This window comes from Phoenix dactylifera, chromosome 12 (genome assembly GCF_051530095.1).
Source record: "Phoenix dactylifera cultivar Ajwa chromosome 12, Ajwa_hap1_PhDact_Kaust_v1.1, whole genome shotgun sequence".
Classification (NCBI taxonomy): Eukaryota; Viridiplantae; Streptophyta; class Magnoliopsida; order Arecales; family Arecaceae; genus Phoenix; species Phoenix dactylifera.
In genome coordinates this window covers 21,838,287-21,851,265 of record NC_143201.1, presented here as the reverse complement: position 1 = coordinate 21,851,265, position 12,979 = coordinate 21,838,287, and the positions used below count along the sequence as shown (strand labels likewise).

The window sequence follows — 12,979 nt, the reverse complement described above, 5'->3', positions numbered from 1 at the left end:
TGCCGGCGGTGCTCACGACCACCCCCTTCTTTCTTCTCTTCTTCTTCTTTTCTTTCTTTCTTTCCTTTGTTGGGGATGAGGATGGGGATAGGGATGGGGCGGGCTCGGGCTCGGGCTTGAGCCTAAGCCTAAAATTTTATGGAACGAGCCGAGCCGAGCCCGCGGAGGCTCGGGCTCCGGTCGGCTCGTTAATAGCCCTAATCATCAGTAACTCAGATATGTTTTGTGTATAAATATATATATATGTGTGGGTGTGCGCGCGCGCACACGCGCATATACATATGTATATGTATGAGATAAGGCTATTCTAGTATTATTTTCTTTTTTGCTAGAGAAAAAGGGGAAAGGGGAGGAAGGGACAAGCCCACCCCCGCGTAGCAGCCCCCACCCCGCTAGGAGAATGTTTGATACAGGTAAAAATGACCGTGTGTTGGGCACGCCGGCCGGTTTTACTCATGCTCTCCCCACTCGTGGGCCCGGCTCGTTACTCCTTTGGGCTCCGGCATGGTTACCCTCCTTGTGAGTACGTCGCACCTAGCACCATCGAGGCTATCAGCGGATCAATAAGCCATCTCAAACCCCGCATCTGAGTAGGGAGCATCCGGTCTCCATAATTTAATCGACGCCCGCGCGTTTCGAACTCGGAATCACTTGGTTGGAAGTAAGGCCCAATTCCACTGACAAGGTCTGTCCAAATCTTGACCATGCTTTTGTTCTATAAGCCTGAAAACTCATATACCATCATTAATTATAGTTTCTTTTTATACTAAGAAGGTAAAAGCCACCCAAGACTTTATTAAAAGAATTGATAATTACAGAAAGAATAAGTTACAGAAAGTAGAGAGTCTATCGGATCAGAACCGTAAGATGCACCTTTGAATGGAAGGATATATTAAGTAGTGATACAAATATAAAACTGCTCACAGTAAGTTCACTGCTTGCATGTCCCTGCTAACATTTTATTTCCTTGCCAGTCATAAGAGGCTCATTGCTTAGAGCCCTCATTTAGGCCTGCCTCGTATCTTCTCCCTCCTAAAAACACCCAGAGTCTGGAGTCATGCCAAATAACAAACAGGAATAAGTTGTACAGTAACTATCTCAATAGGAGTAATTACTTGTGTCTCAATTTTTCATATTTCTATACCAAACACAGCCTTTATGATATTAGTATAGGATAGTTTATATACTGAATTTCCTGCCTCGTCTTATATACATGTTGTTATTGGTTCACCAAAATAAATGAAGATTTGCTGGTTAGGTTGTGGATTGACCTTTCTGATAATCAAAAGGTGTGATATATATGTAGAATTTCACGAATCCGCCAAATACAAAACCTTTATATCGAGAACACGGTAAGTTTTAGATGGACGAAGCATGCCTCTTGTTTCGCCCATATGCAGTAACATTCTTAGTCTATGGGAGTTTTTCTGCAGTAATTCTCCGGATGTTCCCAACCTCAGTGGTCTGTGACAATGTACTTTTCGTAGTCATACATTGAAAATTAACTGCTACTTATTTATCATGCAATTAAAAAATATCTCCATTGCAGGTGTTGGGCTACTAAAATTTTTCTCCAAAACTGGATGTTCCTTCGTTTGGAAGTCTTAGGAGGTGGATAATTTACCTGGGGTGCACATTCTCCTCTCCCCAATTAAGAAGAGAAAAGGACATTTGAGTGTCATCATTGTCTTAAAAATGTTCAAACGCATGATTGTCAAATACTTTGCATTATTGTTCCCCAAGCTCCTACAGTCATAAGCTGGACAGACAGTTGGCAGGCACTTTCATTTTCAGTGGAACATGGTGACATCAATGGGAAGCCCATGAAAATTGCGAGGATCTGTGTATGTACATGTTTAGTCCGGTTATGTACTAAGTAAATCATGGATACTTATATAGAACCAAAAAAAATTTACATAATACTTTTCGACTAATTTTTTTTAGTAAAATTTTGAATTGTTACAAATAATATCAGAGTAGATCCAACTTATATCCCATATAAATTTGGAGACATTGCAGCGTATTGTTTGTGGTTAGATTTGAATAGATTTAAATTTTTAGTCTAATGAAGATGTCGAAGCTTAAACAAAATAAGTATGTGAGATCTGTACGTGCATATGTTTAATCCTATTTAGGCTATGCACTAAGTAGCTCTTCGATACTTATATAGTGTCAAAGTACTCAAGTAATATTTTTCTACTAGTCTAATTATGTGCTCTTGGTGGTTACGCGTCCTTGTAGAGCTTTTGCATTAGTTGTGGGTAGATGCATTAGTTGATGGGGCCTACCATCACTCTCCCATACCCACCCCAATCCACAATCACCGCTGTATGGGCATCCCACCAAACTTTAGTTCGGTTAATATTACCCTTTGTCACCTAAGGTTAAGGATGGGGATTTGATTCCGAATGATATTTTTTTTTTTCGACTTCCTAGTGTACAATATCCTAGTTCTACGAGTATTAGGCTCGGCCTGTTCGGGTACCTAGTTTTCGACACAAATGGAGAGGAGGGTGGATATAGGAGGATGGAGGACGTTAGAACCCTCCCTGGTCGTTTTGTTTTCAAAAAAAAAAAAGGATTAGGAGGATATAAATAAAGAATTATCTACTATTTTTTAGAATTTAAGATTTATAATATAAAAAAGCAGACCTAATAAGAATTATGGCCGCATTATCCTCTAAATAATTACACAACCGGATGTTCTAACTTGTGGGCCAAATTGGGCAGACATTTTATGAGAAAGATGGAAATTGGTAATTTAATATTTTATTGTATATGTTGCCATAGCATATAGCTGGTGGGGAGGGATATTCCTTGCATTGTTAGAGCAATAAGCCTATTCCAAGGAAGAGACATGTTTTGGTATTTGGTTAAGGAATAAGTGAAAGGAAAGATAGAGAGAATAAGTTGCACTTAATACGCATCGAACTTCATAATAATTTGGATGTTACCATAAAGATTAATTTTTTTTAGTGTTTATAGAGTGAATAAGGGTAAAGTGGTAACCGAAGAGAATAAGAACAAGTTTATTCTGTGGTACGAGTCTATTCTACTACTTTGGTGGAATGGATTAATATCATGTGAGGAGATATCCATTGCCATGTATAAACTCCAATTCTTTGGTGTTTCATATATACTTGGAAAAATATCTTCCTACTTATTCCGCAACCAAATACCATCTTAGAAATTGACTAGTATATGAGAATAGTCCGGTGCACCTATTTGCTTGAAAAATACTCAAGTCGTGGGATGGATAAGGTGTCCATGCCAAGCAGCATTGGCGACCCCACCATACCCATCATCTGTTTCCCCATCGGCCACCACTCTTGGAGTGGGTTAGGTTCTTGTCACCGACAGCTTTGCGGTCAGTATCAATTCACAAGTTTTAGTCATCCCACATTTGCCTCGAATAGTGGCCGGCATCACATTATCGTCCTTCAAGCACCAGATGGCACGCAAAAATCTGATGGACAAAAATCACCTACAAGCTACAAACACCAATCATTATATATATATATATATATATATATATATATGCTTATTATGTAATTTTTAAATTAGACTAATCCTAGATGGTTCGCGAGTGGTGTCTTTCCTCGGCCACTGTCATGCCCCCATCTCCGTAGGGCACGTGAGGTGCCCAATGCCCACATAGAAGCCATATGAGAGGGAAGCCAGATATTGTCCGCATGAGAGAGAATCAGATATTATTTTTTTTTCAAAATGCGTCTACAAAATTTAAAAATACCTGTCTTATATATTTAAATTCTAAAATAAATTTTTTCGATGCGGGGTTATTGGGCCTCTAATAGTTTTCACCTCGCTAATTCAATTATTTGGTCCGTAACCCATGGTTGAATAGCGGGACCCGGAGCTGCCTATCTCTGTCACTATCAAAATAATGCGCTAGTTTATGGATTGCATCTCTTCCCCTGCCATTTTTCACTCCGTCACGTCCATGAATTCGAGCCCGTAACGTCCAACCAACATCTCGGCGGGCAACCGTTCCAGAATTAAAGCAGGCCGGGCTTCTCTTGACAGATGTCCGTCGGGTCAGGTTTTTTCGTGACACACGTTTTGGAATCACTGGATAGCCATCGCGCCAAAGACAGACAGCTGTTGGTCTATAACGGTGCATCATGTTTATACGTCCGAATGACGTGGCGGCCATCCATGGTTGCCCGGGCTTCCACGGTACAATGCATTCACCCCCGAATCCAAAGTCGATCTCTGAGTTTGACAGGACCGCTCTAAATGTACACCCACAGTTCACGACCATGGCATTTCCTTGGCCTCTGGTCCACTCAAATTCCACATGGCCCCTGTATAAATAGAGGTCTCCCTCCTCTCTTCCCCATCCTCCGCTAGCCATCTCTTTCCAGTGCTGAGAAAGATGAAGGCATCCTTCCTCTTCCTGTGTGTTGTGCTCCTTGGCCTCCTCCTCAACCAGGCTCCGACCACAAAGGCGGCGACGTGCAACCCTTCCGAGCTGAGCCCGTGCGCTGGCGCGATCTTGCGCTCGTCGCCGCCGACCTCTGCTTGCTGTGCTAAGCTCAAGGCGCAGCAGCCCTGCTTCTGCCAGTATACGAAGAATCCAAGTCTGCGCGGCTACATCAACTCCCCCAACAGCCGGAAAGTGGTTGCTGCCTGCGGTGTATCGATTCCTCGCTGTTGATCTGGTCGATCTTTCTCGCTATCTCAGGAGAGTTGAATGAGAGAGTGAGAGAGAGAGAACTTTAGCTATGGTTGCAAACTATAAGGTGATGGAGTGGCTCTAGTGTCAGTGCCTGCCATGTGTTGGTGGGTGCTGGTTTTTAAGTGTCGTAGGCCTCGCCTCCTCATTGTCTGTTCCATGTGATGTTGGTGAGGAGGGCTTGCGCCTTGTCTCTAATATAGTATGGACTATCTTAAATAATAACAACGACTGGTGTTGTTCTTGAGAACTGGATTTTCTTTTCTTAACTTCATTTTTTGTTGTAGTTGTTGTTGTTGTTGTTTGAGACGGATGTACCAAGCCTATCAGGTGAAGATACATCCTGGCATCAGCTGAACAGCAGATCACGAAGCTGAGAAGTGGCGGAGGAAGCAAATTCCCTTGCTCCATCTGGTACCCGGCTGCCCTGCTTCATTCTCCTACCGCCTCTATGAATGTTCCTTTTTGATCAATAGCGCTCGGCATCATTCCCTCGATCTCATGATAAGCACCGGTTGGCACACAAAGTAGAGCAGGAAGCTCCTAGTAAGTTTTATGGAGGGTTCTGGTCATTATTTTCTCCAGCTCTGGATGATTGAAGAGCTCGGCCATTTACCAGCCACCGACTAATCCAATTATTTATTCATTGAGCTTCTACCGCTACCAAGACCATCTATCCATCCATCTACTAGTGTTGGGACAAAAGAGTGTCGGTGGCTGAGTTGTTCGGTGCGCTAATCACGCTTTCAATTACAATATTAGATTTCGGAGGGATACCGCAGAATCCTCGGAATTTATCCTAAGACGTATAGATTTTTTTTATTCTTTTCTATGTAAAGGTTAGAAGGAGGGTAAGTTACCCGTTTTATTGAAATAATAAAAGATAAAAGAGTTATCTGGAGATGGTCTGGCATTTTAGTCTCTTCGAAAGTCAACAGTCTGGTCATTATAAAGTCAAAAATTTTTGCTTGCTTTGGGAATCTCCTCACAGAAATTTGGCTAAAAGAAATTGGCCACTTCCTCAGCGGGGTGCTATTAGTTCTGAACATTAAAATTGTTTCCATTTGGTTTGTAAATATTTTTTTATTTGTGTATGTATGTCTGTTTTCACTAGGAACAATCCAGAAATTTTAGAAAAACTACAATTTTATTTTCTCAAATTTTAGCAATTCTCATGCACATCTTCTCATCTTCAAAAATTTTCAAATATATCTTTCAAATTTTTAGTTTGACTCGAAGCGATCCTTCCCTTCATCTCTGTCAAGGGAATGGTAGCACCCGCGAGCATCACATGATAATATAAACTTGCTGTTGTATGATTAAATGCTCTTAGTATTAGTTTGGGGTGGATTGGAGTCTTGATCTTCTTCATGGGAGAGGAAGCGCATGGGGAGGGCGAGAGAGGCAGACGAGGAAGAGGGAGGGGCGGGGGGTGGGCTTCTTGAAGTCATGGTAGAAGGGGACTTGGTGGCGGTGTTGGAGAGCAAAGACGGGTCGTCAAGCCAATCGGCAAGAGAGAGGAGGGGAACGTCATTATAGGGGCAGCGGGAGACCTCATCCCATGAGCTGGAGCATCCTTTGCAGCAGCAAGAGTGTTTCCTTTTTCCTTTCATTAATTCGCTTGAGAACAGAGGAGAATTTTTTTAGCAAAAAAAAACAGAGGAGAATTTTGTATCGATAAATGGTTTACTCCTCGAATACAAGGGAAAGCCCAGGCGACGCCGAGGACACCGACGTCGTGGCAGACAGCATCCGCAGCGCCCACGGCGGGCGAGGGCGGGCTGGTGTTTGTGCTCGATCACGGTGGCCATGGTGATGTAGAGGAAGAGCAGCATGGCCATCCAGCGGAACGACCACTTGTCTAGCTACTCTCCGTCGATCAGCGGCGCCGGCGGCGGGTCCATGTAGCCGGAAAAACTTATTTTTTCCTAAGGAAGAGCTGGTTTTTTTTCTTTTGACAAACTCCCACAGTCGATTCGCGGCGAACAAGTCGGTAAAACAGCATGCCATCCGGAGTAAATCCACCGTATCGGACCAAGATTCAAAATAAATACTAAACATCAATGTATTTATATAAAATTATAAAAAATAATAATTAAAAAATAGAAGAAAAAAATAAATTTATTAAAAAAATAAAAATCAAAATAATGAGTTTTTAAAATGCTGCACTTCACCAAAAAAAGAATTCTCTTCTCTGCTTAAAAAACATCTCACCAAACTCTCTCAACTTTTTAGATAACCCTCTCTCCTTATTTATAAAATCATAATTTTTCATCTACTACAAGTTAAAAATATTGCTATAAAACTCAAATATATATCAAACATAAGACTCAACGCTTGACAATCTAAAATAAAAAATAAAATTAAACTAGAAATAAAATCCTAATATAAGTAGAATAAACAGTAGACTTTAAATAATATTAGATTGATATCAAAAGAATTTTTTTCAGTTGCCATTGTACTTGTATTTTTTTTCTTTATTACTGATCTTTTCTGCTTTTGGGGCTGGGAGGAGTATAACGAATGATTTGATGATTTATTTTTGCAATCCAAAAGGCACAAGGGAAAAAACATGAGAGATTTAGTTTCTTATTTCTTGAATTGTAGTATTTTTCTCTTACTGGATCTAATTGACATGTGCTTGAACTGACTTGATCGGCGCCGCCCCTTCCATCTCCTTCCCGGCCATGGATCCTCTTAGTGATCTCTCGTTTTCAATTTGCAGAAATACCACTACTCAATCAGTGATCAAGCAAGAAAAGGATTGAAGGACGAGCGAGGACAGAGAAGTTGGGTTCACACTAAAATTGTGTGGCATCCATGAGGAGAGAGAGGAAGGGAGAGACGGGGATATTTATGTAGACACGGGTGGGGTGGGAAGGCAAGAGCTTTAGAGTACCGTGTACTAGGTTGGGATCTTTTAATTCTAGCTATGTGGTGATTGGCTTGGAGGAAAAGAAACATTTGAATCTCCAAATTGAAAGCTTAGAGTGTTAAAGATCTTTTTCAACAATTAATGGGAGAATTTTTACCAGATACTGCTATTGGTGGCAAAGATTAGCTCTATCTAATTCTTGTTAAATTTCCTTTCCATTGTTAAGCATGCCTATTTCAGTGGTGGGAAAGACTGTATCTCTCTTATTTTTCTAATTTCCTTTCCATTGATTTTGTACAGCGCTCTTGTTTTATTTGTTTTCCTTTATGCTTATTATTTCACTCTTATGAAATGAAATGACGGCACTTTCCTGTTTTTTTATAAAAAAATCTACCGTTATGACGTGAACTCGGGAATGCATCTCCACTGCAACAGTTCAAGTCCATCCTTTTTGAGCTCGCAGATTTTTTTCTTAGCAAAAAAAATTACCGTTGAGAAGTACCAGTCTTGATGGGAAAGATTGGCTCGATCTAATTTTTCTAATTTCCTTCCTATTGTTAAGCATGCCTGTTTTAATTAGAAGATTTTGTATAGCATGCTTGTTTTATATGTTTTTCTTTATATTTATTTCCCTCTCATGAAATGAATTGATGGTTGTAGCAAAAAAATGAAATGAATCGATGGCACCTTCCTTTCTTTTTCAAAACAAAAACCTACCATTATAATGCAAACTCGAGAATGCACCTCTACTACAAGAGGAGATTTTTGTTTTTTGCCCTTTCTAAGAGTCGAGACTCCCAGATATGCTAAATACTAGAAAGTATAGCGGTCTATTAGTTATGATAGGAGGATTACATTTTATTTTGATATATTTACATTGAAAACAGACTCTTTCAGAAAAAAAAATACTTCTCTTGTTGTAAGACAAATAAGAACCATGTTTCACTCAATCAAACATCTAACTAGATACATAGGAGTAAGATAGTCACCACTATGATGACAATTTTTGGTGATACCAACAAAACATTATATTGGAATAGTTTATAAAGTATTAGTATTTCTTTATTGTCATTAAAAAATAAAATATTATTTTGAAATGGATATGGTCTAATTAGATGAACCATTAAAAGCCCAAATTGTGATAGTTATTTTCTATTTTATAACACCAATTATCATGTGACGATCCGATGATGGCTGACTAATTTTAACCAATTAATATGTAACTAATTACTAAATTGTTTTAGTAGGGCAGCTGTGACCAACCTAAGTTTACCTGCCTCCTGTACTCTGCAGACAATGTAATGGAAATTCTCCTAGTTCAGAGCACTCTCAAATGGCCAGTCTTGTTGGATCATGATGTGAATTAGACCAAGATGCATCATTACTGCACCTTCTATAAGAGATCTAAATCAAACAATAATAGATTTGAGTTATTGAATGAATAGTTATATAATCTTATGTGTGCAATACTAATATTTTTTATTTAAGAAGTATCATGTATTGGCTGCATGGCATGTTGTATCAGTCGGTATCAGTGCATACCAAATATACTATTGTTGTGGTTCAAATTTGGCCTGAGAGTGACCACGCCGGTGGAGTCAAGAGAGCCGTAGGTGGTTGAAAGGGAAAGACGGGAGCCACCTCCTGCGCGACGACTGCGAACCTGCACAAAGCCTCACCGGTATTTCCGGTGAGAGCCCTCCGACGATCAAATTAGAGTGGAGTAAATTTGGTCTAGCCGAAAAGTCCTTTAGAAGTTACCTGACCGAGCTATTTATAGTCTCGATGGAGTGGACCAGGTGTCAGAGGCACTGTCAGCCCTCATCATGAGGGAGCGTGGCTCTGAGCCGGATGGCGCGCAGCTTAGACTAGCTGGTAGCGTGCAGTACTGCCGGTTTCTGAGAACGGTAGGGTGTTGACAATCACAGCAGGGTATGGCCGGAGTAGTCAAGATGCCGTCTGACTAAAAGAAGGCCGGTTATGGAGACGTGATATGGTAGTGTTGTGAAATACGACCACGTAGGTGGGCGTAGGCCGGCACATGAGTGTGGTCGTTGGCGAGGCCGAGCTCGTTAAGTAGTCGCGTCATGCGTTTGATGAGGTCAGCTTGGCGGATGCTAAGAGTAGCTCAGCTTCGCAGGTTTCGAGGCGTGCTTGGTGGAGCGCCTCGAGCTCGAGGGTCGGAGCGTATCGCTGGGGTAGACGCCCCGAGCTTGGTCGGAGCAGGTTGGCAAATGTCTGGAGGTATCCCGAGCTTGATCGGGGGAGTCGGCAAATGTCTGAAGTTGGTGAAGCTTTTGGCGGAGTTCCGAAGACGAGCTGACCCTGGACCGAAGTGAAGATTTAGCTGATTGTCGTTGACGTTTACTGGGCCGAAACTGGGCGACTTTTTAGTTATGGGCTGGACGATCCATTTTTCCCTCCAATCAACTATAGTGTACTAAGGTTGGTATATCAAATAGATCCTCATTATCAAGGATATACTGATGCTGTACCAAAATGTTATCCATACGGGATGCGACATGTAGATACCAAACCTGCATGGCTGCATTGAATGGTTCCATCAATATTAATAATGTTTATCCCACAGTCACGCTCAAGAACTAGATTCCCGGTTGGGTACAATATCGTAGTTAAGAGAAGCAACAACGAAATTTTTTTGCAAAAAATGAAAAGAAAAAATATCTAAAAAGCCATAAATTAGGCCAATTAAAAACACTGACCTTCAAAAGCTAAAAACAAGAATAAGCAATAAAAAAATAGAGTCATTAATTTGTACCATGCATATTAGAATGAGTGATGCTCAGTAATATGGTCACCCGACAATAATGGAAGGTCATTTGGCAAATGAGAAAAGGACAAACAATTTGAGGATTTTCCTTTACTAATTCAAAGTATATAGTTGCTAACGTGGGACTCAAGTATTGTTCGTCCGCTCCATTTTCCTTCAAAAATTCACCAAGGAGTTACAGGAGAAAAATTGCCAAACATTCACCCAGAAATTTCCCTGCAACATAGATTTTGCATCTTTTTTGCACTTTTGAGGGCATCACCATTGCTCTAAGCATGGTACAACACCCAATAGAAGCCCATAGTTGGGCATGATCCTATTTGCAATTGGTCCGAGTAGCAAAGCAAATAGTAGGCTCGGCCAAGTACGAGCCCCTCGTGACAAAGTTTTTGAAACCTCTTTACATCCTTGGTGCAGAAAATTCCTACTAAAGCCACTGGAGACTTGCATTTTTACCGATCAGTGGAGCCAACTCCAATTTATTAAAGCATGCGTATGGGGGATCGGCAGGGCCCTCAGCACAGCACTGCCGCAGAATCAGAGAAAAGGTGGCATCGAGTTCACGTCTAGCCGTCGTATTAAACCTCCAGAAGAATCTTCCAGGGACCAACCAAAACCGAAGCTATCCTTTCCTTCCATCTCTGGCTTTCTTGCGTACGAGGCATAGGATCCGAGTCCTCATAAGAGCCCACTTCCTCTCCAAAGCCAGCAGAAGGAAAAAAAAAACCCGAACTCGCAACCATGCTAAGTTTATTGTCCAGCCGTGGTGGCCAATCATCGACCAAAACGACGGGTCGGCAGAAGCCTCTTCATGATCTTCTAGCTGGAGGAAAAGGTACCATCTCTGCCTCACTCAAGGCCGAAGGACTTTTAAAATGATATGCTTAGAAGAATAAAATCAAGTTTTCATGCCATTATAATCGAGACAATGGCCAATATTTGCCAAGTCGAGTCTTTGACCCAGTTTTTTTTTTTGGGAATAGCATAATGACAAGGAAAGAGCCAAGAATAGTGATAACATGGCATTTTAATTGATTATCTTACTGTTTTTTCGTACAAAAAGTAACATAATCTATTAATGTTGTTATTCTGCTGTTTCTCCATACCATGAAGCTGTTTGGTCTAATAGATCTATATTACCTCATATACAATAAAATAGTATATCTAAACTGACTCTCGAATTAAGTACTATCAGATTTAGCAGATAAACAATGAAAAAGATTAAATTATGGCTGCTATTCCTGCTATATAATTGACATTGTAGTGGGATGAGTCCTGGGTAAGTGGCCGACCGTTGTGAAGGGAAATCATTACTCGTTGTAATCTTCCATCTGATAAATGCACTACTTCGTGGATGAAATCATTACTCGTTGTAATCTTCCATCTGTCTGGCATGACGAAGTCTTTGAAACCATCAACTGTAATGATGTTAATTAGAATGTTCTCTCTGCGATTATCTTTAAATCATAAAATAATAGCAATAACTACTCAAATTCTTCTTCTGCATGGTTGGTTGCACAGTTGCCGATGTTGTTCTATGGGAAAACAAGTGGTTATCAGCTGGGATGCTTGCTGGGGTTACCGCGATATGGCTGCTCTTCCAGGTGGTGGAATACCATTTTGTCACACTCCTTTGCCACATGGCTATCGCAGCTATTGTGGTGGTCTTCATTTGGTCAAATGGAGCAGCTCTACTTGGCCTGTAATCTCCCTGGTCCCATTCGTCTTCTTCTAATTCTTTCTCAAAACCGAAAGGAAGTAGACATGTTATATATATACACCATGAGATGATACGCTGTTGCATAGGATAATGAGCACCAAATTAGCTGCTACTTTTGATGTGTTACAGGTCTCCTCCCAAGATCCCTGAAGCTCGATTCTTATCAGAACAAGCCTTCAAAGAATTCGTGGTGACCTTCCACTCCAAGCTCAGTCAGTTTGGGTCCATCCTCCATGGCATTGCATGTGGAAAGGATCTCAAGGTGTTCCTCGTGGTAAATCATTATTCTCCTTCCTGGCTCCTCTTTGTGATTTGTAGTGTCCTTCCAAATATACAGTGACATTTTAATCCTGTTTCTATTCCTTTTTCTGCAGGCAATCGCCTCTCTCTGGATACTATCAGTGGTAGGGAGTTGCTGTAGCTTCCTTAGTTTCTTATACTTTGGTAGGCATTTTTACATTACCTCTATATCCAAATCCTTGTATGAAGCAATTTCATAACGGAGATCTCATTGAGCGCATTGCATTTTTTTGTAGTCTTTCTCTGCATTCAGACGCTGCCGGCTTTATACAAGCGATATGAGCATGAAGTGGATAACCTAGTTACCAAGGCAAGGCGTGAACTCGAGGAACTGCTTGCTAAAGTTAATCAGGAAGTTCTCAAAAAAATTCCCCGAGGCCCGGTGAAGGAAAAGAAAGTCCAATGAACATCTCAGGGTTTCACAGGGAGGACGAAGATTCGTTGGCAAATAGCAAGAAATATTTATTAATTTCTTTACAGAAGATGTCAAATTGTGAACGTGCCAAATTTAAATTGTGAAGTGACTTTGCACCAGATGTTATATAGTTAAAAGGAAATGCATGGTAATATTGGCTGCATTCTCCTCCTTCCCATGAA

General features: G+C 40.9%; 1 protein-coding gene and 1 pseudogene across 2 annotated transcripts; both read left to right on the top strand.

The window, feature by feature from the left end:
• The first annotated feature begins 4,337 nt into the window (after positions 1–4,337).
• LOC103701870 (non-specific lipid-transfer protein 2 pseudogene) lies at positions 4,338–4,946 on the top strand (annotated as a pseudogene). Its single transcript, XR_015972236.2, has one exon. The product of XR_015972236.2 is annotated as a non-specific lipid-transfer protein 2 pseudogene (transcript).
• A 6,115-nt stretch (positions 4,947–11,061) lies between these two features.
• On the top strand, positions 11,062–12,979 carry LOC103701869 (reticulon-like protein B1). The gene is made up of 5 exons (XM_008784088.6): positions 11,062–11,197; positions 11,884–12,064; positions 12,212–12,356; positions 12,457–12,526; positions 12,619–12,979. The coding sequence occupies exons 1-5, from the start codon at positions 11,104–11,106 to the stop codon at positions 12,786–12,788; spliced, it is 660 nt and encodes a 219-aa protein (XP_008782310.1). The 5' UTR covers positions 11,062–11,103; the 3' UTR covers positions 12,789–12,979.

Bases quoted from the DNA above. Each gene is read 5' to 3' on its own strand.
- LOC103701869 (XM_008784088.6), top strand. From the start codon at position 11,104: ATGCTAAGTTTATTGTCCAGCCGTGGTGGCCAATCATCGACCAAAACG. The intron at 12,065-12,211 runs GTAATCTCCCTG...GATGTGTTACAG, and splicing joins GGAGCAGCTCTACTTGGCCT to GTCTCCTCCCAAGATCCCTG. The intron at 12,527-12,618 runs GTAGGCATTTTT...ATTTTTTTGTAG, and splicing joins CCTTAGTTTCTTATACTTTG to TCTTTCTCTGCATTCAGACG.